At 35.5% G+C, this 27,682-nt stretch overlaps 2 protein-coding genes across 3 annotated transcripts in view; both read left to right on the top strand.

Annotated features, from left to right (window-relative positions):
- The window catches only part of LOC136815491 (outer dense fiber protein 2-like), a 52,192-nt gene extending 34,508 nt beyond the window's left edge, over positions 1–17,684 (top strand). Inside the window, exons 6-23 of one of the 2 annotated variants that reach the window (XM_067071936.1) lie at positions 5,489–5,626; positions 5,765–5,860; positions 6,138–6,233; positions 6,977–7,068; positions 7,665–7,794; positions 8,377–8,508; positions 9,588–9,662; positions 9,901–9,972; positions 10,490–11,038; positions 11,541–11,600; positions 14,113–14,301; positions 14,668–14,727; positions 15,020–15,118; positions 15,365–15,465; positions 15,694–15,775; positions 16,069–16,182; positions 16,555–16,647; positions 16,973–17,684. In XM_067071936.1, coding sequence (XP_066928037.1) covers positions 5,489–5,626; positions 5,765–5,860; positions 6,138–6,233; positions 6,977–7,068; positions 7,665–7,794; positions 8,377–8,508; positions 9,588–9,662; positions 9,901–9,972; positions 10,490–11,038; positions 11,541–11,600; positions 14,113–14,301; positions 14,668–14,727; positions 15,020–15,118; positions 15,365–15,465; positions 15,694–15,775; positions 16,069–16,182; positions 16,555–16,647; positions 16,973–17,128 — 2,334 coding nt within the window. In that variant the 3' untranslated portion in view covers positions 17,129–17,684. The remainder of the gene's footprint in view (positions 1–5,488; positions 5,627–5,764; positions 5,861–6,137; positions 6,234–6,976; positions 7,069–7,664; positions 7,795–8,376; positions 8,509–9,587; positions 9,663–9,900; positions 9,973–10,489; positions 11,039–11,540; positions 11,601–14,112; positions 14,302–14,667; positions 14,728–15,019; positions 15,119–15,364; positions 15,466–15,693; positions 15,776–16,068; positions 16,183–16,554; positions 16,648–16,972) is intronic. The other variant, XM_067071937.1, reaches the window with a different exon arrangement.
- Positions 17,685–26,828: 9,144 nt separating this feature from the next.
- Positions 26,829–27,140, top strand: LOC136815542 (U6 snRNA-associated Sm-like protein LSm2). The gene has a single exon (XM_067071994.1). It carries the CDS (start codon positions 26,829–26,831, stop codon positions 27,138–27,140), a length of 312 nt encoding a protein of 103 aa, XP_066928095.1.
- The last annotated feature ends 542 nt before the right edge of the window (positions 27,141–27,682 follow it).

Below are 27,682 nucleotides of genomic sequence, written 5' to 3'. Positions count from 1 at the left end.
TTTGAAAAAATGCACTGTAAGGGTATGAATTTCACCGATTTTGTTCTGCACTGTAAGGGTGCGATTCTAAAAGCCAATTTTTTCGCCGCACATACCGTCAGTTGGTAAACCCACTGCCCCCCCCCCCCGGGAATAATGCTCACGATGGGTAGGAGTGATACAGAGGAGGGGAGGAGAAACGGGTTTAATTCGACTAAGTAGAATTTTCCATGTGTCTGCGCTCATGAGGTTTAAGTTACATAATCTGCCTCGTTGAAAATTCAACAATCAATAAATCACGTTTGATATTTAAAAAGTGTCTGTGTTTTTCTTATGTGAATTTCTGCGAAAGGTGATACTGCTGCTCGATTACCATCTAGACAATATAGCGTGATATCATATGTCAATTTATGAGAAAAAATCACTATAAAAGAGAAATCGTTTTTCTTAATCATCATTATCTGTCCAACCTTAGTTACAGTCAGACGACAGATTTAAACTAGAAAAAAAAATTTAACAATTTACGTAACATGGAGAACTACAAAGTATTTGAAAATGAACATAAACAAGATTCAACTACAACAGTTGCCCTGTTTGTTTTCTGTTTAATGATGGCTTGGAGCTGGCTTCCACTTATTCTGGCTATTGCAGCCCTGGCTATCCCATTTCTGACCAGAGATTGCGGTAAAGATGCCCTTACCAACGGAGAAGAGCTTTGTTTTGAGGAAAAATCAAATTTGTTTGTCAACAGATTCAATTTTGGTATCATGGGATCAATTTAGAGGCAGTTGGATGAGATACTGTTGGAGCAGATTTGGTAGATTCCCTTGAAAATATGATGTGTAGAAATGCTACGTGCCCTGGCTCATGTGATCGATTGTGCAGTATCCAAGGCAAACTGTAGATACCAGAATTTATAGCAGTGCATTTAAAAAGTGTATCACTACGTGGTGTACCCGCTGCAAATTACGTCTTTGCTGTCAGATTTCTTTCTGTAAAATTTGAAAATGAACCTTGGTTATCGTATTTGGTCTAACCTGAACTCATCAAATACCAAATGGCATTGATATGTAATTCGTATCACTATCCACTCAACGTTCATTGTACTACTTGAACACCAAACGAGATTGCTAAAGGAAATTTTGTATATTTTTGTCGCGTGAGAAATGAAACTAGATGTCGTACCATCACGAAATTAAATCGTGATACACAAAAAGATTACACATTATTAATTGTGATCTCATAACAAGGAAAAAATTGTACTAGAATTCTGATGCCGCACATGGAGTTATTCACTGCAATTATGATGTTTTTGTTTATATTATCCTACATCCGCTACTCAGACAATACAATACAAAGGAGAAAGAAAATGTTTTCATGTGTTGGTGGTCGATTCTTCCTAGTACAGTTTTAAGATATTGTTTTTGTAGGGTATTTTCAAATTGTAAATTTGTAAATCTTTAAAAGACAATTAGACCCTGAATTATTCAAAATGTTTTTTTTTTCAGTACTCGTATAACCCAGCTATTCACCAGTGACAGTAGACGCTCTCCAATTCGATTTTAAGGGGATTTGGATTTTCATCGAATAAGGGAACGCATGGAATAGTAAAGCATCGTTTAGGAGAGTTTCTTGTTGAGACTGTTACTTGCAATGTTATCGAAATGGTAGAGCGTATCGAATTAGAGAGTGTAATGAACAAAACGAACGGTTTCTTCATTTTAACGTTATTTCCTTGTTTGAAGAATTCTTTTCATTCTGTTCCTTCCCTTGACAGGTCTTACTAAAAGGTTGTGGTAGTGATTTTTTATTTCAATCTGCCCATTAATCTTCTTTTATTTGATTGGTTATTGATAGATTCCTCTTTCATCCAAATTAAATCGAAAATAAATACATCTAATTACACTCAGAGATCGTTCTTTGAGTGGTGTCATGTCGAGATTTATCTCATGGGAGTAGTCGGTCCCTGAAATCCCCCAAACAACAGATATCTTTCTACTGAGAAAATCTGAACGCTTTGTAAGAATATTAAAATTTGTAAAATCGACCTTATTCTCAGAATTAAATTGAGAAAAATTGTAGTTAATCTATACTAGACGTAAAAATTAAAGTTCCCTAAGTAATATCTATTCGGTAATGTCTTTTCTATATGGCCAACTTCTTGGGTGCTATTCAAATTATTGTTCTTATTGATATACTGAAATAACTTTATTTTAAAAGATTGGGCTTTAAAGCATGTCGAGAAAAAGTTTTCGCCGTCCTCCTGTGAATTTAAGAATTTTATCGGACAAGCCAATACACTTTTTTGTAATAACATAATGCTTCGAGGCAAAAAAAGTTATGAGCATTTTAAGGCTTCGCATACTCTAAAACATGCAATGGCTTTAAGAAATTAAAAGAAACGTGTATCGGATAAAGTATTTTGTATTTTAAAATCGAAGACTTATTAACAGACTTCGCAAACATGTGCCTAAGAGATCTCTTCTACAAATCTTATATAAGACCTCATCTTGACTATGGTGATATCATTTATGATCGTCCAGGAAACGCCACATTTTTGCAGAAGCTCAATCCATTCAATGTATCGCCTGTTTAGCTATCACAGGCTGCTTTCGTGGAACGTCTCAGGAAAAAATATACTCTGAACTCGGCCTTGAAAGCCTTTCTGACAGACGCTTTGCTAGAAGAATGGTATTCTTCTATGAGAATGGTATTCTTCTATAAAAATGGTATTCTTCTATAAGAATGGTATTCTTCTATAAGAATGGTATTCTTCTATAAGAATGGTAATCTCATACCTCCTCTATAAAATGGTATTTTCTAAGAGGTATTCTCTATAAGAATGGTTATTCTTCTATAAGAATGGTTTCTTCTATCTTCTATAAGATAAGAATGGTATTCTTCATAAGAATGGTATTCTTCTATGAGAATGGTATTCTTTATGGAATGGTATTCTTCTATAAGAATTTTCTCTTTAAAAAGGGTATTCTTCTATAAAATCTTTCTATAAGAATGGTATTCTTCATGAAGGAATGGTATTCTTCTATAAGAATGGTATTCTTCTATAAGAATGGTATTCTTCTATGAGAATGGTATTCTTCTATAAGAATGGTATTCTTCTATAAGAATGGTATTCTTCTATAAATGGTTCTTCTATGAAAAATGGAAATGGTATCTTCTATGAGAATGGTATTCTTCTATGAAGAATGGTATTCTTCTATAAAAATGGTATTCTTCTATAAGAATGGTATTCTTCTATAAGAAGGGTATTCTCTAAGAAGTATTCTTCTATAAGAATGGTATTCTTCTATAGAATGGTATTCTTTGAATGGTAGTCTATGAGAATGGTTTCTTCTATAAGAATGGTATTCTTCTATAAATGAATGGTATTCTTCTATAGAATGGGTATCTTCTAATAGAATGGTATTCTTCTATGAATCTTCTATAAGAATGGTATTTCTTAGAATGGATTCTCTATAGAATGGGATTCTTCTATGAAATGGTATTCTTCTAAATGTAAAATAAAATGGTATTCTTCTATAAGAATGGATTCTTCTAAAGAATGGTCTTCTTTCTATCTATGAGAAAGGTATTCTTCTATAAGAATGGTCTTATAAGAATGGTATTCTTCTATAAGAATGGTCTTCTATAAGAAGATTCTTTATGGGTATTCTCTATGAAATGGTATTCTTCTATGAGAAATTGGATAATTATCTTCTATAAATGGTATTCTTCTTTCTTCTATAAGAATGGTATGGGATTCTTCTATAAGAATCTAATTCTTCTAGAGAATGGTATTCTATGAAATGGTATTCTTCTATAAAATGGTATTCTTTAAGAATGGTATTCTTCTATAAGAAGGTATTCTTCTATAAGAATGGTACTCTATAAAATGGTATTCTTCTATAAGAATGGTTTTCTATAAGAATGGTATTATCTTCTATCTTCTATAAAGATTCTTCTATGGAATGATTCTTCTATAAAAATGGTATTCTTCTATAAGAATGGTATTCTTCTATAAGAATGGTATTCTTCTATAAGAATGGTATTCTTCTATAAGAATGGTATTCTTCTATAAAAATGGTATTCTTCTATAAGAATGGTATTCTTCTATAAGAATGGTATTCTTCTATAAGAATGGTATTCTTCTATAAGAATGGTATTCTTCTATGAGAATGGTATTCTTCTATGAGAATGGTATTCTTCTATAAGAATGGTATTCTTCTATAGAATCTTCTATGTAATTCTTCTATAAGAATGGTATTCTTCTATAAGAATGGTATTCTTCTATAAGAATGGTATTCTTCTATAAGAATGGTATTCTTCTATGAGAATGGTATTCTTCTATAAGAATGGTATTCTTCTATAAGAATGGTATTCTTCTATAAGAATGGTATTCTTCTATAAGAATGGTATTCTTCTATAAGAATGGTATTCTTCTATAAAAATGGTATTCTTCTATAAGAATGGTATTCTTCTATAAGAATGGTATTCTTCTATGAGAATGGTATTCTTCTATGAGAATGGTATTCTTCTATAAGAATGGTATTCTTCTATAAGAATGGTATTCTTCTATAAAATTATAAATAACCAAGCCTCCGTCTTACTTACGTAGCTATCTTCCAGCAAGACTCGCAGCGTCAGTTAACATATCCTATACATCCTCTTGCTATACGAACTGAGCGTTTTCGAAACTCTTTCTTCCCTTACTGCATATCTCAATGGAATATTCTGGACGGTGATATAAGAAATTTAACTTCGATTAAAACTTAAAAAATAATTTTTGAATTTTTGAGACCCAAACAATCTCATGTTTTTAATGTTCCGGATAACCAGGGTGTGGTCTTTCTCAATCGACTTCGGGTGGGTTTCAGTCATCTCAACGCGCATAAATTACGGTATACATGGCTTTTTTAACACCTTGGACTCCTTTTTGCGGTTGTAGGGACTAACTTAGATGAAAATACTCAGCACTTTTTTCTACACTCTCTGCTTATTCCCATGCGAGACATTCTCTGTTAGACAATCTTCAAACCTTTGCTTTTCACCCATTTAGTCCTTCTTATTTCTATCGGCTTCTATCATATGGTGATTGAAGTTTAAATTCATGAAACCAGCACAGCAAAAGGTTCAGTGTTGTTGACTCAAGAATCATAGCACTTTACATTATTTTTCTCATTCTTATTTTTTTGTTTCTTTTAACATAGTCTAGTACCTCTGGTGATATAACTTTAGTTCCTAGCGGGGGATATATCTATGTTTAGTAGTGTTATGCAGTATATGTTCGTTAGTGCACTTGTGATCTCTTCAATTAAGAAAAAGATATCAAAGATCGGTTTGATTAAATTCTTACCAATGAGCAATTTTTTCATCTCCCTTTCCTTACTTTTTGATAAGCCTTTGTTGTGAAACGCAAAAAAAATCGTCACAAAGCGATTTTTTCCGTTACTTTTTGCTTATGAATTTTTTATCGATAATGATATTTAAAATCATATTTCTTTTCTGACAGGACGATTACGTTCGGGGTGAACGCTATCCGCAAAGTGCACACTATCCAACGCCGGATGCACGTTATGCTACGCCCGTTGAACGCAGTTATACGCCGGGTGAACGCTACGAACACAAGATTGATCGCCTTCTTAAAGACGTAAGAACGCTTTAATTTTGCTGTAGTTGAATTGCCTTTCAAAAGTATCTTGTCGCGGATAATAGCTCTATTGGTGACATCAGGATGTCACCAAAGCCGGTCATTTCTGAGACCTTGTTTTCTTTCTATTACGTCCAGGTTTCAATAAACGAACGCGAATACTTGAAATCGAAAACAGCGGATCAATTAAACGCATCACGAAGGCTCATTGAGGACCAAGAAAAGGAACTACAGGTAAATAATTTTGAAAACGTTGAAATTTCTTCCACGTCTCATATGGAATTCCATCATCATCAGTAAAGTATATAAGGACGCTGTTCCGTTTCTCAAAGACGTAAGAACGCTTTAATTTTGGTGTAGTTAGTAGTTGAATTGTCTTTCAAAAATATCTCGTCGCGGATAATAGCTTTTTTGAGATTCAGTTGGCGACACCCGGATGTCACTGAAGCCAGTCAAACTCACACGTCTTTTGCTTCCATGTATCTTGAATTCTATGAATAATTTCGTCCAGGTTTCGTTAAACGAACGCGAATATTTGAAATCGAAAGCAAAGGATCAACTAAACGCATCACGAAAGCTCATTGAGGATCAAGAACAAGAACTACAGGTAAACAATATCGAAAGCGTTGAAATTTCTTCCACGTCTCATACGGAATTCCGTCTCTGTAAATAAATATTTAAGGAGTCTTTTCCGTTTCAAAGTTGTTCATAATTCACCAAAATCACAAGATAATGTGCTAATTTGCCGTGTAAATTCCATTTACTGTCTCAGACGAAAAACCTTACTTTGAACACTGTAATATCAAAGGCATTTATTTTAAACGAGCGATGGGCATTAGAAGAATTGAATGAATGAATGAAACTGGCATATTTATCCACCGATATTATCCTGTTACAGTCAACAACTTTGTCTATCCTATACTATGACATCTTCGGTGTATTAGAAAAAAACAAAGGAGAACTGTATTCTATAAAGTTTTCTTACATTACGATTGAGGATTTGCGGCCGCCCATGCTAAAAGTCTAAAGGAGTGAACCGAATGTCCAGCGGAAGTGCTAAAACTTTCGAGCTCAACTGCCTATGGCTGTAAAAACTGTAAGAAATTGCAGTTGGGCCCGGAAATCCCCTAAAACGGTGGCTTTGGGCTGGGGATAGATTATTGCGAAAATCCATAGTCCAAACCTTTAAAGATGTTGATAATTTTTTCCGACCTTCAGAGCTTTAGCTTGTCGGAAGAAAATTTCTACATCGATTGCTAGTTAAGGCACTGAGCATTTCTAATTTCTCGGTCGAACATAATTTTTTTTTCAATTCTGATAAAACCGTTTGTTTATTGCTTTCACTTTCAGTCTTACAAAACGAATCTGGACACATCGCTTCACGATCGATCGAAACTTGAACGTTCCTACGAATTAGTGAAAAAAGAAGCTGAAAACTCAAAGTATTGTTTCCTTTCATTCGCAAACAAAAAAAAACCGCTGGGACTACTATTATACTTTAAGAAAAGTGATTTTGGCGAATTGCCTCGAAACTCGAAAGTTACTTCCCACCAAATTATTTTGCTTTGTTTTGCCAACAAATTAATTAATAAATCCGCCAAATTGTACGAAAATTTGTGAATCGGTCCATTCGCCGAAAAGTTATCTCTTAAAGTAGCAAAAATATTAAGAACAACAGACTTTATTTTGATGTACATAATATAGGAGGTAATTTTCTAGACTACCTCGTTTCTTCCTTCGTTTTGAGAGTAGAACTCTTACTCTTCGGGATATGCGCACTGCTCTTCTTGTTTTAAATATTGAATTTCTCCGGATGCATCGCATGTGCACTGAGTTTTTTATGAAACCCATGAAATCATAGAGAGTCTCGAAACCTAAGCCAGTCAGCTGTGTTTTAAAGGTGTCTATTGTGTAGGTAAACCAGGGTAGACTAGTAATTTTCTAACTTTAAATTTTCTTTTTGGGTTAAATTCCATTACCGGTTCTAATTCCAAACCTTAAAACATGTGTTACTTGGTCTAACTTTTTTTCTTCACAGAAATGAAGCATTCATGCTAGGTCAAGAGAAAAATACGTTGCTAAGGAGACTAAACGATGTGGAGCACGAAGGAAAAGAAGCATCACAGGAGCTAGATAAATTGAGAAAGACTTGCCGTAAACTGAAACATGTAAGAATATTATATAATATATATCTCGAATTTTGACAATTTTTTCGATAAAATTCTACAATCATCAGTGGAGTCGCCCTCTATAAATCTTGATTTCTTGTGACGGAGATTTTTAAGAGTCATTATTTTGTACTTTGGTCAAGATCGATCTTAGTAGTTCCTTAATCTTGTGCAGTATCTCAGTAACGCAACTCACTCTCCGCTCGTAATTACCGTATATAAAAAAGGACATCGTTTAACGTATTTCCTACCATTTGCTTGCACAACATTTCTAAACAACTTTCTCCCCTTCCCACGCCGCGCGAGCACAAATTTTGAGAATTTATTTTGTTGATTTTGCTTTGTCAGCATAAGAGGCGCGCCTCCTTTCTGTATTAAAAAAGAAAATCTTCAAGTGAGGAAGGTTTTGGCGTTTTAAGTCTTGGTGAACTTTTTGCACTTTCGATATTTAAAGTTTTCTGAAACAGAGACCACCTAGGCTCGCTTATCATTAGAAATAATATCTTTAGAAACGTTGGGTTACCTCTTTTAGGGAGATCGAAAAATCATTTTTCTCAAGAGTTATCAACGACATTTTTTTAGGATCGAAAATTCACAGAGGTTGACATTAAAGCGTTGTCAAGTCAACGTGATATGTTGCTGGATAAACTGGACGAATTCGACGTCACCAATAAAAATCTTCGACGTTTAATCAAAGAAGCACATAAGAAACAGGTAACTGTTGATGATGAAGTGAAGGGTGGTGGGTATGCTTCAAAATTCTACTCTTAGCAGTGTAGGCGACATCATAATACATACGCAAAGACTTTCCAAATATTTGATACTCCCTCCCATTGAGTTTCAAGCCCGAAGGGCTAGAGGTCAATCTCTAACCTTTCTCAGGCAAGAAAAATTGAAGCCTTAAAATATGCGCCGTATTTTTGATGACGGATTGAATCTAGCAATTCCTTTTTTTCGAGTGATATATTTTTCGAAATTAAGCGGTAAATTTTAGTTTCAATCTGTCATTTGTGTAAAAACCAGGCGGGTCGCTCAAGGCCGCGCAACTTTGGTAGGATTTGTTGGCTTCAAATCCTACCAAAGAGATTGACCTCTAGCCCTTCGGGCTTGAAACTCAATGCTCCCTCCCCCTTGTACACAGAACAACAGAAATGACGTCAATCAAAAAATAGACGTACGCTTTTGCTCAACGCCTTCTCCCCCTTCACTACGTGCGTATGATATGGATGGTCCCATGACAATGGTTTAAGCCCGGTTTTCAGGCGCTCCAAAGGAAAATGATGCTCCTAACGATCTAAGCTCCCTTAGGAATTTGCCTTGGGTTGACCCACATTAGCATTAGGTGCCCTTCAGAAATCTGGGGGTTATTACCCTTTTTCAAAAATATTAATTAGATTCCCAAAATATTTCCTTCCTTTCCTAAGCCTTCTTCAACCGTTGGTTTCGATATCTCAATATGTGTCCTCAACAAGGAAATAGAAACCCGAAGGGCTAGGATCGATTCTTTGACCTTGAGAAAGTGAAGCCTTTAAAATGTGCTCCGTAATTTTGACTGCCGATTGAATCTAGCGCTTTCTTTGTTTTGGTACATTTGAGTGACGTACATTTTTAGAAATCTGCCGGTATAATTCGATCCGGCATTTGTGTGAAATCCGTGCGGGCCGCGCAACTTAGGTAGCATTTAATGGCTTCAAATCCTATAGGAAATTCAATTCTTGCCCTTCGGGCTTTTATTTCTATGGTCCTCAATATTAAGATTACCAGAATATGAGCATTATGATTTTGATTGACAGGTCAGCGAAGACGAATTGACAGACCGCTGCAATATCTTAATAAAGAAGTTAACCAATGCTGAATCGACTATACAGGTAAACCTTGACTTATGCAATCCATTTTTTGGCCTAATCGACAACGTTGTAAATCAAAAATAATAAACCCATGGAAAGGGGTTATCAAGGGGATTTTAACGTGCTTTTCGGCCTCCGCCGAAACTTTTTCTCCTTTATTTGGTATTCTTTAAAAGACGTAATAATAGTCGCATCTCTCACTTCCTTAGAATTTTATTTTGACTTGATTTTAAAGACTTCATGCTGATTTCTTTTTCAGAACCAATCTGCACAACTTGTAGACCAGGATAAACAGATTGATACACTGATTGCAAAGATAGAAACAGATAAGGTTTGTGTTGTCGTTTCATCTTCGTGATCAATTCCTTTCCATTAAGTTACCCCTGATTAATTTTGTTGTTTAGAATTTGTGACACCAATTTTTCTCAATAACATTGACCAAAAGAGCGCGTGAAAGTTGTTTAGTCTCATAAAGGTTATTGTAGATCAACACACCTGCTGACGAACTGTTTTACTGTTTTGTAGCCATTCCTGTTGATTTTTAAGCACTTAATTTTTAATGCTATGGCGGTAAATGAAACTGGTTTTAAGTTGTTTTTTTAACACGTTATAAACAAAAGATTACTAAATACTTGGTAAATTTAACATATCATTAGAATTTCATAAAATGCTTAAGCGCTTGAAAGTTTATTACCTCATTGATCTAACAAAGTGTTAAAAAGTATTCACGCTGTGTTAGGGAATTAACTTTAACAATCCGACCTTACTGGTAGTCACCAACATACTACCCTTCGCAATATTTTTATTGTTTAATTTGTATATTTTGACTGTCTTCTGTTTTATTTTAGCAACAAGGAAAAATCTATGATGATCTCCAAAAGACTATGGAAGCCACTCGGGAACACTTGCAAACAGAACTCACTCAAAAGTCTGTAGAATGCGAACGTCTACAACAAGCTTTTGAGAAAAGCCAACGCGATTCTTCCGCATGTACGGCAGAAGTCGAACATTATCAAAGCGTTCTAGCGGTGACCCGTGATAAATCTGTCCGCGATAAGGAAGCGCTCAAAAAGGCCACGCGCATCCAGCGTGAGCGAGCGGATAAATCGGAAGATAGTAACGAGAAATTACAAAAACAAATGAGTGACTTATTAATAGAACTCGACCACTCCAAGAGAACTCTAATTGATTTAACAGACGCTCACAAAAAGTTGAAAAAAGACAACGAATACCTAGAAGATGAATCGAAAATCTTACGGAAAAATATTTTTGATATTGGAGACACGCTAGAGTTGTCACCCAAAACGATGAAAGCGGGACCCGTCCCTGTGGTGGAAAAATTGACCAGCAAAGTCCGTCAGCTGAAATGTGTCAAAACCGAAAATGAGAGATTAAAGGTAACATTGAAGGACAGCTATCAGAATAATCCTTCAAGGATGTTCATGCATATTTTTATAAGCATATGGGAATTTCTCGTGAGCCTCTCACGCGCTTATGTTACGCTTGATTGTTTTTCAAGGTTTAATAGACCGTTTCATAAATTACGTCATGAACATCACTTGCATCGTTTTGAAATTATTGCCATTGTGATTAATATCAAACGGATTTTATCAAAACTACGTTCTATTCATAAAAGAATCATTTAATGTCTCAAGGGACATAATCACCATGGTAATTGTTTGAGTACGAGGCAAGTGTTGTTCGTGACGTAATTTATGAAAAGGCCTATTAAGGATGAATATTTATCAAAAAAGATTTTTTAAACAACTCCGCTTTCAAATAAGGTCGTATGCAAACTTAAACATTAGTTCACTTTTTGTGCGGAGCTTCTTTTTCTTTTTCTTTTTTTTCGGTAAGGCCATCTTCGTAAAATATTTTTCAAACTGTCGCCTTTTTTAGGAGGAGATAAGAAGCATAGAGGAAAATTTTCATTCCACAGACCAAGATTACACTTTCAAGGTAAATCTTTTTTTTCATCTTTGCCGAAAAGTTTCTGTACGTCCGCCGGTCAAATTGTCTACTGCTTGATTATCCATTTGTATATAGCAATAATATGCAGAATGGAAAGTTCTTCCTTGTCAGCAAAATATAAAAAGAAGTTTTCTGCCTTTAAAAATCAACAAAGCTCGAAAAATCAAGGCTTATTCGTTAAGTTACTTTAGTATTAGTCAGAGAGTCTGCCGTAAGTATCTTCGCTTCTTGATATACTGATGGCGCTCTCTACTTTTTGGACCTACCTTAAGGTAGTCCTTTAAATTAACCCTTGTCCGTTCGTCCGTCCGTTCATCTGTTGCCAGCTTTTCTCGGGATCGGCTCATTAGTTTTTTCTAATTTTTTGCACAATGATGCAAAATGGCAATGCCCAAAATGTGACGGAGCCCGTTTTTTTGCCTGAAATATGCCGGAAATGCCGTTTTTCTAAATTTTCATTGGACTTTTTCCTTATAATTGGACTTTTTCCTTATAATTGGTTGTTTTTTTTGCTCAAAGATGCGTATTAACAATGCCCAAAACATGGCTTAGTCCGATTTTTAAGAAAAAATTTTTCCCGGATGAGAATGCTGGAAATATGCCGGAAATCGCCGTTTTTCTGGATTTTCATTGGACTTTTCCATATAATTGGTTGTTTTTTCATTCAAAAACATTATTAATAGCAATGCCCACCATCAAGCATGTTTCAATTATCAATAAAGTTGATTTTTGAAGCCTGAACTTTCTAAAAATCGCCGGAACAGCCAATTTTCGCCGGAAAAACGGTATTTCTTGAATTTCCTGAGCTGTACTTTATATTTTTTCATGAAATTTTGCACACTGATGCAAAATGTCAATACCTAAATTGTGACGGAGCCCGATTTTCAAAAAAAATAATTTCCGGCCGAAAATGCCGGAAATATGCCAGAAGAACTGGTTTTTTGGCATTTTCTCGAGATTTTATCATTAGTTTTTTCTGATTTTTTGCTCAAAGATGCGTATTAATAATGCCCAAAAAATGGCCGAGTTCGATTTTTGAGAAAAAAAATTTTCCGGTATTTTTCTTATATTTCTATGTTTTTCACACAAAAACATTATTGATAACAATGCTCACCATCAAGCATGATTCAATTGTCAATAAAACTGATTTTTGCGACCAGAACTTCCTATTTATTTTTTCCCTACAACCCCCCCCCCCCCCCCATCAACAATCAATGATGAATTTATTGTGTTGTGTATTTTCGCTAAACGCTATATTTTCATTTTTCTTTTCGCATTGCTATCTAACTTTCATCATCAGGTAGGTCCATTCAGCATGTTGCTTGTTGGACCTACCTGGAGGTCCTATAAATTAACCTTTGTTCGTCCGTCCGTCCGTCTGTCCGTCTGTTACCAGCTTTTCTCGAGATTGGCTCATTAGTTTTTTCTGATTTTTGGCACAAAGATGCAAAATGGCAATGCCCAAAATGTGACGGAGCCCGATTTTTTGCCGGAAAAACCAGTTTTTTGACATTTTCTCGAGATTTCATCATTAGTTTTTTCTGATTTTTTGCTTAAAGATGCGTATTAGCAATGCCCAAAACATGACCGGGTCCGATTTTTGAGAAAAAATTTTTTCCAGCCGAATATGCCGGAAATCACCGTTTTTCTGAATTTTCATTAGACTTTTTCCTTATAATTGGTTGTTTTTTCATTCAAAAACATTATTAATAGCAATGCCCACCATCAAGCATGTTTCAATTTTCAATAAAATTGATTTTTGAAGCCGTAACTATTAAAAAATCGCCGGAACAACCTATATTCGCCGGAAAGACAGTATTTCTTGAATTTCTCGAGCTGTACTTTATATTTTTTTATGAAATTTTGCACACTGATGCAAAATGACAATACCTAAAATGTGACAGAGCCCGATTTTCGAAAACATTTTTTTTCCGGCTGAAAATGCTGGGAATATGCCGGAACAACCGGTTTTTTGAAATTTTCTCGAATTTTCATCCTTAGTTTTTTCTGATTTTTTGCAGAAAGATGCGTATGCGCAATACTCAAAACATGAGTTCGATTTTTTGAGAAAATTTTTTTTCTGGCAGAAAATGCCGGAAATCGCCTTTTTTGTTTTCTAGAAACCTTCTTTATTAAGCTGTGCGTTTTTCTGATAGTGTATTGTTTTTATAAAGAAAAACGTTTAATAACTTTTTTACTTTTTTTCATAAGTCTTTTTCAATAGTATTGATAATTTCTACCAATAGATATGCTTTCATTTTATATATTTTTGTATTTTGACCAGTTATGTCTGATGTGTTTCATTGTTTCAATGTTCATTGGTTAGTTTTGGTAACCAGGTAGGTCCATAAAAGTATCACTTGTTCCACCATCAGATTATCAAAGGCAAAAAGTAGTTGAGCTCCAGATCCTGGACTACTTTAGTATGTATTTTCTAACCGTAGTAGAATTCTCATTTATCATGAATGTTTTTGCCTGTTATTTTTCTCACCTTAAACAGTTGCGAACAGCTGAAACCGAGATTACTAAGCTACGCGCGGCGCTAGATCAATTCGAGACGCTAGCAACAGAGTATAAATCCCAGTTGGATCACTACCGCAACGAATGTAACGATCTTCACAACCGGTTGCGACAACAAGACGAGCAAATGAACAGTAAATTAAAAGAAAGCATGCATGAAGTCAATGATGTAAGAACACATTGCTTCTTCTAGTTCTTCAAATTTTGGATTTCAGTTCAATAAACATCCTGTCTTGAGAGAATAGCATTTATAAAAAAAGAATTCTTCTTAAACATTTTCACATAATGATTATTCAATTTCGTTCATAATTGCCTTGAATTATATATTGATTGTGACAAGAATCCATCATATTCCATTAATCATCGTACTGAACACATGCTCGACGATGGGAGAAGAATTTCTCGAAACGTAGCCGAACGTAAATCTCGTGATCTAAGCCACGATAAACTTCCAATTTGAATATCACTTGGTCGATAAACTTATTTGAATACAATGTTTTTATAAAGAATCACCATAATGTTTTCGCATCTTTAGGTACGGACAAGCCTCCGAAGTAAGATTTTGGAATTGGAGCCCTACCCAGCCATGTTGAAGGTATTTTTATGTCATTTTTTTAAATAACCTGTGAAAAGGTTATGCGGTTTTGTACGATGTTGTAGTTTGAGAAATCGAGTGAAAAGCTTTTTACCAACCGGTTGGACTCGTTAATCTTTGAATTTTTTACAAATGATTTGCTTACATATTTTCAGTGGATAATATCTAATGGGAGGATGGAATTTTCTTGTAATTTAATCTTGCCCGTCAAGCTACCCTGTCATAGCCATTCGTAATTATTTACTATTCACAGGACCACGTCTCAAGATATTTTCCTTTTTTAAACTACCAGGCTTCGGAGGACCGTCTACGAGAAACTCAAGAGCGTGCGAATACCGCAGAGAAGAAGAATACAGAACAAAATATCGTCATCGTTGAACTTACTCAAAAGGTTTGACACATTTTTGATAAAAAAAGATTAAGAAATAAACAGTTAAAATTATTGATTATCTTCACCGTTCTCCCTGGAAAACGAGTATTAGATTCATTCATTCATTCGTTCATTCATTCACTCTTTTCACCGTCCATTCACTAATTCCACCATCCACTAATTCACACAGTCAAACAAACATTTATTTTTTCATTTTTTCGTTCGTTCGTTTGTCCTTTCATTCATTCATTCATTCATTCATTACAGGTTGAGATGTTGACGGAACAGATGGACCATCTGCGGGAGAAATATCGTTCAAAACACGATGAAAGTAAACACCTTGAACAGCAAATTACTGCCATGGAAAGGTATGCATCTCTTGTTAACTCTCTCTCTCTCTCTCTCTTTAGTTCTCTCCCTTCTAAATGAAGTGAGACTTTTAGCAAAACACCTATTACGCTTTAAGGGTTCATATGTAATAAATTCATGTGAATTCGGTACGCGAGTTGCGATGTCACAATCCAAAACTTGGGGTTCGATTTGATACTCTTCACGTGAGATTATATGTGTAGCCAGTTCTTTATCTTTTTCGACAGACAAATGCAAAGTGTTGACGGCTCACAACGGGAATTGATTCAATCTCTTAGTCGGAAAGATGAAAACCTTGCTGTCTTACAGGTGAGATTTCTGTATTCTTTGGTCTTTTGTTATTTCATACGAAATGATCATGAAATTAACTTTCAGCTGACTTTGATATTCTGTGGTACAAAGCATTTCATAACTCAAAGCAAATCATAAGTTTGATTAAATATCTTTTTTCATTTCTAACTGTAATTGTTCATGCTTGATAGTTAACAAAGGGAACAAGGAACTAAAAGTTCCTTTAAATAAGTTGGCTTTCTGTGCGAGGGTAGATTTCCGCATGCTCTATTCACGATCGTACGCCTAACGATAAATATTTTATTGTTTAGGAACGTTTCGAGAGTCAACGCATTGAGAACGAGCGTTTGGTTCATCAATTGGAAGTTGCTTTGAACGACGCTAAAAAGCAAGTTGAAACACAGAAAGATAAAGCAGTTGCAAAGGTAGCTCTTTCACTTCACTATTTATAACTTGATCAATTCATTTGTTTACATAACTCATCCTCGATCCTCTTCTTTTTGCATCTTTATTTATTTCATTATTTAACAACATCTAATTCCATATTCCAATTAAACTTTATCTTTTCTTAGGCTTCTTCTTCAAAATAAGGTTTATCGTCGAAGAAAAATTTTTGCCGGGGAAAAATATTCGTCACAAAATTTCGAAGTTTCCCCCGGTTGATTATAGACTCGTCAAATCACAATCTATTGTTCGTTCTTTTAGTCGTCAAATCATTGGGTCATTTTTAATGTGGTGTTATTGTATCGTACTGTCTCGGAAATTATTCATTCGTATTTTAAATGTCATTCTTACAGGAACGTTCAGCACAGGCGAGAATAATGGATTTGGAAGCACAATTATCAAGATCAACGCAAAACACTCAACAGTTGAAACGTACTAAAGACGAGGTCTGTCAAGCTATTGCACTTTTTCTTTTAAGTTTAACCAATAGATTTTTCATTGCATTGCTGTTTATTTTGCACTTAGATAGTTGTTATCCTATTTTAACGGGCATATTTGAGGTATTAAGGTAGGCTTAATACATAACCTGATAGGTCCTATAGATTAACCCCGTTTGTTGGTGAGTTAGTTAAAAAACGGTTTTTCGGGATTTCTTATCAATATTTCTTCTTGATTTCTTGTTTATTTTGAGTTATTGCTCTCTGCTGATTAGCCAGGTAGGTCCATAAAAGTATCACTTGTTCAAAAATCTTTCTCTTTTCTGTTTTTCAGGCGGAACGGAAATTCAACTCTCGTTTACAAGATATGAGAGATCGTTTAGAACAAGCCAACTCTACAACTCGAAGCATGCAGAATTATGTTCAATTTCTCAAGTCCACGTACGCCAATGTCTTTACTGATGAAATCGATTCTGCTCATAAGTATTGATGCGTAAATATTACCTGAAAGTTATACCTATCTACGTGTGGACTTTTTTTATATTTTACAAGTTTGTATATTATTTATCTATTTTAATGATTTTTTTAAACATTCAAATTCCAAGCTGTATAGAATATGAACATATATTCGAAATTTTGGATGATTTTTTTTGGTTATCCACTACACTGAGCAATGGCAGATCTAAAGCGGTTTCGAAAAGAGATTATTTTAAATAAATTTTAAGAGATTGTTATATTAATAAATTTTGAGTTTTTCTTTTATTGAGAAACACCCTTTATCGTTAATTTCGAATTTTCTTTGGCTTGTAACTGATATATGGACCTAATTAGCTTGGTATTTATACGATCATTTCAAAACAAATTTTAAAACGCTGTAAATATAGGTTATGATTTCAAGCGAGGTATGATTTTTAAATTATTTTACAATTTTAATTTTTCGTTCACAAATATTTTGTCAATTTTATATCGTTATTTAGGTAGATTGATGGTTTTAGTTTGACAAATTTCTAGTTTGTTAATTTATAATACAATTTCGAATCCATTTATATTTGAACATTCTCTTTAGTATATTGTCACTCCTCAAATTTATTGCTTAAGTTAAAAAAAAAAACTGAAGAATCGAAGGAAATCTTTCAAAGGAATATGAGGGTCAGAATTCTGAACATATACGGCGTGAAAACAATATTTTTGATACTGGGACGGTCGACCAACTTGACTTCAGGTTCGTTATTTTCACTGCCTGTTTCATGTGTCTTGTGTCACTTGCAAATAAGGGAGTGCGCATCCTCTGTCTAGGAGAGCTGTAACTCAGACTACCTATAACATGTACGGAAAACTTGGTAATAGTTTACTGGTAATTCATAAAATACACTGCTCACAGACAGAAATAATTTAATACTGACGGAATTGTCTGACGTAAGTGAGGTCACAACTACTGTTATCGGGGAGAGAATGAACATGAACCCCTGTCTTTCATCGTTCCCATCTAAGATGCTGGCATTTTGTAACAAGTTCCATGTTCTGCTCCTTCTTGCAGAGTTTTCAATTCAGACTATATGCTCACTCCACTGGGAACTGCATGCTCGATTTTTTTGAAAATCCGAAAATTTTGGGTCAAAAAACGAGAAAACTTTGCGAGATTTTGGACACACATCGATACTTTTTCCCGATAAATCTAACCTTTTGAATTAGAGGGATATAAAATCGAAATTTATTTGGGATTTTATCTTTTTGTAATCCTCATGGGATGAGATTAGGGGCCGTCCACATAGCACGTACGCACTAAGGGGGGAGGGGGGTTCTTCTCAAAAGCGTATGCTTGCGTACAGGGGGAGGGGAGGGGTCAAAGGAAAATGTACGTACGCACTGAACATTTTTTCATAGATACTTTTACGCTTGTTAAACGCATCAAGGAAAAGAAAAGGTTTCTTGATAAACATTGAGTTTTATGTATGAAATAAAGGTCTGAACCAAACGATTTGAATTTGAAATTTTCTTCGACCGAGGGGGGGGTGAATGAAAAAGTACGTACTTACCAGAGAGGGTACAGCCATTTGCGTACGCTTGCGTACAAGGGGGAGGGGTACTCGATTTTCGACATTTTAGTGCGTACGTACTATGTGGACGGCCCCTTAGCTTGACGACTCCTTTAGAGGTTTTGAAGGCCCAGAAATGTCACCCTTGAGTTCGGCACATTCCCAGCAGTACCCTCCATTTGCCTCCAACCCAAGCCCCTTGCTGTTCTTATGTACCGGAAAGCGTGCTTGTTTCCCCGATTTTGCGGTACTCCCGCTCTCCCGCTCAATTTCCCTGATTCAGCTTCGGCAGCAAGCAGTCGGGCTCAACTATGGGTAAGCTTGCTGCTCATAACATCAATTCATGTTGAGGCCCACTACGAATCAAACAGCAACCAGCGAAACAAGGAAAACGTGGTGAAAGGCCCTTTTATTTTAGTAAATGCTTTGTCCTCAAAGTTATTCAATTCTTAGTACTCTTAGAAAGTAATTTTAATAGTGTTTCATCTTGGTTTTTAGCAGAACCCTGGGAAAGGTTTATCTAATGCGCCCTTCAGCATTAGGACGCGTAAGAGGTAAGACGTATAAGACGGGTAAGATTTTTAAAGTTAGAAACCATCAAAATGCTTAAGGAGGGGGTTGTGGGCTGACTGACTGGTGAACATCGTATCAATTTAGCTTTGCTTGACACATGACAGGCTTACAGTTTTGTTTTGAACCAAATCTCTGGAACTCATGCAGTAAGGACAAAGGATGGTCTAATGTTGACTACCTCATAATTCTGACACCGTTCTTACCCAGTTTTCAGAGTATGGCAGAAATCATAGAGATCTCGAGGGCAGAGATTGCTCACTTTTCAAGGGCAGGGGCAAAATTTTGATAATATCTACAGTTCAGGGGCAAAATCATTGAAAACTGGCTATATATACCTGTTTTTCTGGCTTTTTTTGTGGTTGGAGCAACGGATCTTAAGGGGCAACCATGACATGCTCTGAGAATTGGCTTCTTACTTAGTACTTTTAGAGATAGAGTGTAGTACCATAAGTTGGTCTAATATCGACATCCCTCATCTAATTCCGACACCCTTCTTTAGGCGGCAATCATAAATATCTTCATTTCGCGTCCTCGTTGGGTCTAAAATTTTCGGGTTTCCATTTTTCCATCCATTTGGGCGCGGAAGCGCCGATAAATACTATCTTGTTTAAAACGAAACTATGTCATTTAAACCGATACTATTTCGTTTAAAAAGAAGCTATGTTTCATTCAGGGGATACTATTTCCCTTAAAAAGAAATTAAGCTCATTTCAGGAGAAGCTATCTCATTTAAAACAAAACTTTCTCATTTAAAACGCAACTATCTCATTTAAAACGAAACTATCTCATTTAAAAAGAAACTATGTTTCATTCAGGGGATACTATTTCCCTTAAAAAGAAACTAAGTTCATTTCAGGAGAAACTATCTCATTTAAAAAGAAACTATCATATTTGATTAACCAAAATATCTCAGTTCGTCGGAAACTTACCGTGAGTGGTCCTAAATCCGACAGCCCTGCCTAAATCCGATGGGGTCTTTCAAAGATACAAACTAAAATAAAAACAAACCTTGCGCTGTGACGCAATGAAGATACCAAAGTGTCAACTAAACTGAATGATTTGATACAATCAACCAATTGAACCAAATAGGGTAACAATAATTGCATTAATTGCTTCTTATACAAAACATAATTTTTTATTACAAAATTGTTAACGTTTTAAACACGAGCAACGGATTCAGAATAATTCAGATAATTATTTTTACAACTCACACTTTTTTGATCACATTAATTGGACATCTTGACATTATAGTCATCTTGTTAGATGTTTTGTTTCAAGAGTTCTTGTAATAATAGTTTATTGTTCAACATGGAGAGGGAATATTTGTAAACATAGAATTTTTTTTCATAGCAGTTATTTGGAGGGTTGGATTTAGGCAGGGCTGTCGGATTTAGGACCATTCACAATTGGTCAAATTTGTCCCGCTAAGGGTCGTAAAATTCCCAAAATTTTCCTTTCTCTTATCCTTTTTAGTCCCGGTAAGGGTCCAAAGTTCAAAAGTCGGGCGGCACCCTCCCCCGTCAGCTCGCAACCCTAGTACCCCCCGGGCCCCCTCCTTGCCAAGATGCACGAAGGGCCCCGCCCTATTTTAAAAAAAGGTTGTTTGTTGAAAAGGAGGAACAGACACTTTGAGAAAATGGCCTCTTTGGCTAGTTCTTAAAAAAGCACGCTTTTTTCTTCTAAGCTCGAGTTACAACTCTTCATTACTCGGCTTTTTGATAAAACAGTATTTATAACTCGTTTACTGTAACTCGTCTTTTCTGGACGTAAGTTTCCGATAAACTCGTTTAGAAATGATAGTTTCTTTTTAAACGAGATAGTTTCTTTTTAAATGAGATAGTTTCTTTTTAAATGATATAGTTTCTTTTTAAATGAGAATGAGATAGTTTCGTTTTAAGTGAGATAGTTTCTCCTGAAACGAACTTAGTTTCTTTTTAACAACATAGTTTCGTTTTAAACAAGATAGTATTTATTGGCGCTTCAGCGCGCCATAGGAAACTGCCAGCCAGCCAGCAGCCAAAACAACCGCGTGTAATGGGTGGTTTAAAATTATGACCTTTGAACACTGTGACCTCCGACCCCAAAATGGCGCATGTAATGATAAACAAAGTCAAAATGCTGCGAATGCGCTAGAAATCGCTCGCAAAAAATCGGCAAGAATAAAATTTTTGAACGAAGGAAAGGTCATTGACAGAAAAAGTCCGACAAATTTACCGACTCCCTGACTCAATTCTACTCAATTTTTGAGAGTCGGTCGGGCGACGCGAAACGATGATATTTGTGATTGCCGCCTTAGAGATAGGAATAATATGAAAGCTTGAATCACTGATTGAAAAAGGATTATTCCTCTGTGACCACTAAGCCAAGAAAAACAGTTTCAACCTTTCTATCAATTTCAGCTGATAAAAAGGGTGTGGGAATTAATTAGAGGAGGGATGTCGACATTAGACCAAGTTACGGTAATAAAGAAGGTTAAAATCGCTTATTGAAACTTTATTCTTTGCTTAATAGACCTTTTCGCCTTTCCATTCGCCATCTTGAATTGTATGCAAAAATAGAGGAACGAAAAGGCCGTGGTTGGATTTAGTTGGAAAGTATGCAAAACATATGCAAGTTTACACAAAGATTAAAAAGACAACAAAACATCTTACAAAGAAATATTATAATCAATAGAACAATAAAAGATGGAATTTCTTAATACAAAAAGAAATATTTACAGAACAACAAAAGCCTTTTAGAAATTTGTTCTTAAAGACATTGCATATTCTGTTTTCATGACATTAAAAAATTCCACCAAGACGGAGTACACACATCTAACTTTCAAAACACGCAAACTGAAAGCAACATAAATTATGACGTCACACATTCAGCGGGTTCAGATCAATGTTTTGATTTGATCGTTTTGGCGGCTCTATTCCCAGGAGAATAATTTACCGTCAGCCGAATAAGGATTATTTTTGTACCTTCACGGGTGATTTTTCAGCTTGAGTTTATGTCTAATGTTATGGTTTTTTGAAGTGCTTGTTCTAAGAGATGAGCGAATTTGATCATTTCTAGTTTTCAAAAGAAGCAAATTTAATCTTTCTTCTACAAGATTACACTTTATATAATGCCAATTATGCATGTAAGTTTTATATTACTTTCTTTTTGCATACTTTCTAAGGGAATTTCACCACAGCAATTCAGCCACCATAATTTTTGCATACAATTCAATATGGTCAAAGGAAAAAACCTTTTGCCAACCTTATTATTCCTATGTGAATTCTCCTTTCATGGCTCGCACCCCCCCCCCCCCCCCTGAGCGGGGGGGAGCTACACCTAAAATTTGCCATATAAGAGATGGGAGCTGCTTGTTTTTCCCGACAGGCGGGGGAGCTCTATCTTGGGGGAACCTGTATTAGTTTATGTAACTCTGGGGGCTAAATAACACTTCCTAAATATTTTTCTTTACTGTTGGTTTTTAATTTCTCTAAACCTTTATGTTTTCATGGAAAGTGTGATCTGATCCTTAAAATGCAAAAATGAAGACATTCTATTATATTCTCTAAAAGTGCACACACATGTAAATAGAGCTTTGTGAATGCCATAAAATTTTTCCCCTATACTGAGACCTAAAATTTTATCAGGCTGGGGGAACTTGTTCTCAGGGGGGACCTAAATTTGGCGGGGGGGGGGACCTAGAACCCCAGTCGGAGCCATGCCTTTAGCTTCAGTCAGAAGCTTCCTTTCTCTTTATCAATACCATCAGACGTAATTAATCGAACAGTTTGATTACCAAAGTAATCGAACTGTGTTGAAGTTAATGGAACAACAAAAGTTTGATTAAATTATTTAATCGAGCTTTTCAAAAGTCGCTAAAATTGAGAGTATTCAATTAAATTTGACAAAACATACCATCAAGTCAGGTAACACGACCCTGACGACGCACCGGACTGTCCGGTGGAGAAAAATATTCTGTAAATGCACCGGACATTATTGTCCGGTGTGAGATATACGATCTGATAAGGTTAGGGGAGTCAGCCAAATTTTCAAACTTAATCAGAAGAAACAAAAGTAGGCTCATCTGATAGCCCTAAGCATAAAAAAAAATTAGGGGTTATCTTTGAGAAATGATAAAGTACTTAAAAAGATGTAAGAAAAATGGATTGTGAAGAACTCACTGTTTTGGTCAAAACGCGTCCAACCTCTTCCAAGCCAAATCAAAAGAAAGCTTGAAACTTTCCGCGTTCAGTAAAAAAGAAATGGGAACAAACCGACCATCACTTCAATAGTGACGGTCGTTTGTTTACATCTCGATGAAAAAAAATTTTGGTGCCGTGACATTTTCTTTCTCAAGATGGCGACGTGTGATGGGGAAATGAATGTAACTTTCGATAGAAAAAAGATATCAAAGTGATTTTTTTTTTAATTCTAATCTCTGATAAATTCTCTACTATTTGGAAAAAAAGTTTGGGTGCAAAACTCAAAGTATTGGGTAAGTTATGGGTCAATAAATTCACTGGAAGACTTTTTTTTCTTCTTTTTTTTGCGCTGAAAATACGCCCAAATTTGACCTCCCTAATAAGGTGTTGTCATTTTTGCCGTTTCGCTATTATGTCCGGTGTCGAAAAAATAACCGCCTAGGGGGAGGGTGGTAACTTTACTAAGATGCCCTAACCTTGTACAAAAATGCGTACCGGACGTACCGGACTTGCGCACATTATCCGGTGCTCAAAAGTATTCGATTTTGACACCGGACATTTGGCACCAGACTTTTTCGTGTCCGGTGCATCAGCAGGGTCGTCGGGTAACTTGCATCAGTGGAGGGAAACTTGCATAGCCATCAAATGACTGACCGTTCAAAGCAGCAAAATTTCAAAATAAATGAACTACGCAGCTCCGCTCGCAGCTCGCTTTGTATTTTAATGACCAGCCAGGTCATTCATTTGAGGGCTATGCATGTTAGCCTCATTGATGCAAGTTACCCGATCTCACGGTATTAAGTTCAGCAAAGTACGACACCAGACGTTACTAATCGATAAAATCGATAGCGAATCGATAATTAATCGATCGATTAAATATCAATTAAAAATTTTACCTAACAGAAATGTGTGACAAATTTGACAAAAAAATTTTGTTCGGCAAAGTCCGACAACAAGAAAAGTTTAACAAATTCGGCAAAAACTCCCTGTGACAAATTTCGACGACAAAATATATACCCTGAGATCGAGTAACTTCCATCAGTGGAGGGAAACTTGCATAGCCATCAAATGCCTGACCAGCCATAAGCAGCAAAATTTTAAAACAAATGTTTCCGCTTGCAGCTCTATACTCTACCATTTTGATTAAAATTTCATAATTGCCGCGTGAGTATTTTTGGCAAGTTACTCGCCAACAGAATCACGGGTAGTAAATAAAACAGTGTGGTTGGATCACAGATCTGTAAAACCCGAAGGGCTAGATCTGTGGCCTTTATTGAAAAGTGAAGCAAGTTTTGGTAGGATTTCCTACCAACGAAATCACATAACAATTTCACTGGTTTGAGAGATGTGAAATAGTGCTTAATTGGATAATTAAAAATCATGCAAGATCATAAATTTCAAGATGGCAGGAATTCAGAAGTTTCTCGATGGTTGTGGACGTGTAATCTCAAATTTAATAATGATATTAAACATAATTATGCATGACATCACTTTCGGTTAGGAGCTAAACATTTTACAACAAGCAAATTTTGTAAATCAGGTTTGTTTTGAATTATATCAACCAGATGTAATTGATTGAACCAATCAAACTGTATTTTTAATTGAACGCTGGAGGGAAACATGCATAGACTCCAATTTACAGACTAACTAAAGCATACATAATACATACATAAGCATAACATTATGACAAAATTACTTGACAATAGAAAAACGTACCTCATTCAGAATCGATTTCTTTTCCCATAACAACTCGTTAAAATTTATGAAGAGCGCACTCTGCATACTCCCCCTGTTTTTGAAACTGGTTAAAAAAATGTAAAAGATGCGGTGGTTCAGTGTGGTTTCTACAAAGATATGTACTAAAAGAATGAAAGTAATATCAGCAATTACCTTTCCGACCCAGGCTGGACTTAAAAAATTGTTAGTTTGCCGTCACCCGACCCTAGATTTTGGAGGTGGGTCGGTCGGTCGGTCGGTCGGAAATTTATTTTATTTTGACGATTTATGAAATTTTCGTACATGGAAGGGTTAAAATAGTTTGTTTTAGGTAATTTTGAATGGAAAACAGAAGAGCGCTAGCAGGGAATTCACGATTCTTATAATTGAGACAGACAAGATCCGAGTTTTGATTTGACTGTTTGAAGTTTTTGAAGAAAAAAAAATTTCTTCTTTAAATAAAATTAATAAAATAATTTTTGGGTCGGCAGGTTTTAAGGTAGGGTCGGTCGGGTGACGGCAAACCAACAATTTTTTAAGTCCAGCCCCATTTGAAACTAGCCCAGCCAGCCCTATTATACCACTGTATTTGTTTGTTTAAATTATTTTTATTTTTAATTAATTGTCGGTAAAAAGTGACGAAAAAATTGTTAGGTATATCAAGAAATTGTTTACCAAACAGAATTTTTGGCTGACAAATATATTTTACTTGATCTGATCATTATGTTTTCTTTCCAGTGCCTCTAAAGGGGGTTGATTATTTTACTGAGTGGAGGGGAAAACCAGTCTCACATGAACCATTCATATCTTGGACTAATGAAGTAATTTGATGATAGAGACTCGGTTACTCTAAATAACAAGATGTCAGTTGTCAAGCTTGTAGCGAGAGAGAGGTAATTTGGGAGACCCAATGGATGGTAATTATGATAATCTTTCCTTAATTAATTACATGTTTGTTCTTTTTAATTTGATTTCCATATACAGGGTGACCAGACAAGTCAATTAATTGAGGCCTACATGATGCCTGATGCATGTTTCCCTTCCGATTTCACGATATCTCTGAAAAGAAGGGTGTAGAAATTAGATGAGGGATGTCAACATTAGACCAACTTGGTGTAAACCAAACCATGGTGCAACCATAAAATCACCAATAATTCCTAAATTCGGAGGATTTTTGTACGACCCACAGTATGACCGGAACTTTGTCGGGCCACTTGGCGTTTTGGAACTTGAAAAAGTCTTGAACCTAGCCCAAACCTAGTCTGATCATGTTCGGAAAACATTGAAGGGTGCTTTTATTGGGGGATTTTCTTTAAAAATGTTTTCTCGAAGGGCGTTTATTCGAAGTAATACTGGAATTGGAAGGTTGGAATCACTGAACAAAAAAGTTGTAAGAAAAATCTAAAAGAGTTTTTTTCATCAGCAGTATTTCCAGAAGCAAGAAAACAATTTTTATTTTGGTCTCTAATTAGTTAAAAAGAGTACAATATTATATTTTATTACACACAAACTTGCAAAAAGATCTGATTGCACTGAATAGTATCTAATTTTTAGTTTGGTGTTGAAAAGTTCAAGCTTGGTCAGAGAAAATAATTCAATTATAATACTTGGTAAGTTATTTAAAGGTATTGTTGCTTGTGAAAGATGCTTTTTCCCCTTTTAGAGAAGCTAATCACTATATAAAATGTTGTTTTATTCCTTCTTCAAATCACTTGTCGGAAAAGAAGTCATTGTAGAGCTCAAAAATGATCTGAGCATATCTGGTGTACTTGATTCTGTAGACCAATACCTGAACATTAAACTAACTGATATCAGTGTAACAGACCCAGACAGATACCCACATATGTTGTCAGTTAAAAATTGCTTCTTGCGTGGATCTGTTGTTCGATATGTTCAACTACCGCCAGAAGATATTGATGTACAACTACTTCAAGATGCAGCACGTAAAGAATCAGAACAACAGCGCAAACAAAAAGAAACAAAGGATAAAGACTAATTGTTATGTTCTGTCAATTTGACTACTAAATGGTTTGAAAACGAAAACTTATGCGGTCATTGTTGTGTTACAAACTTGAATGCTGGTGTCAACATGATTCATACCGTTGCAAGATATGCAGGGAATTTTATTGTTTTTTATGACAAGGGAAATTTGGAACATCTGTCTCTTTTTTTATTATTTATAAAGTGTTGAATTTTATCATTACAAACATTTAATTTACATAAAATTTGTATGCTTTGATTCATTTGGAGAACCTTTCCTGTTGCTTACCCAACTCAACTGATTTGAATCATTTGACATATACAGTATATATCATCACAAGCAATTTGAAATACAAATGAAATGGTGCGGTCTTTAGATGTTCATGAATGTTCACGAGCGTCCCAAAGCGCATTAGAAATTTCTTGGTCATTCCAGAACATTCAGGAACTTTCCAGAACTTTCTAAGATAATCCTAAGCTAGTAAATACAGAGATCCATTGGGAACGTTCTTACAACGTCTCTGAACGTTTGTAGAGCGTTCCGTATCATTTATTTCA

This window comes from Clytia hemisphaerica, unplaced genomic scaffold (assembly GCF_902728285.1).
Source record: "Clytia hemisphaerica strain Z4C2 unplaced genomic scaffold, Clytia hemisphaerica genome assembly, whole genome shotgun sequence".
Lineage (NCBI taxonomy): Eukaryota > Metazoa > Cnidaria > Hydrozoa > Leptothecata > Clytiidae > Clytia > Clytia hemisphaerica.
Note: the sequence above shows the minus strand (reverse complement) of the source record. Positions and strands in the feature narration are given on the sequence as shown.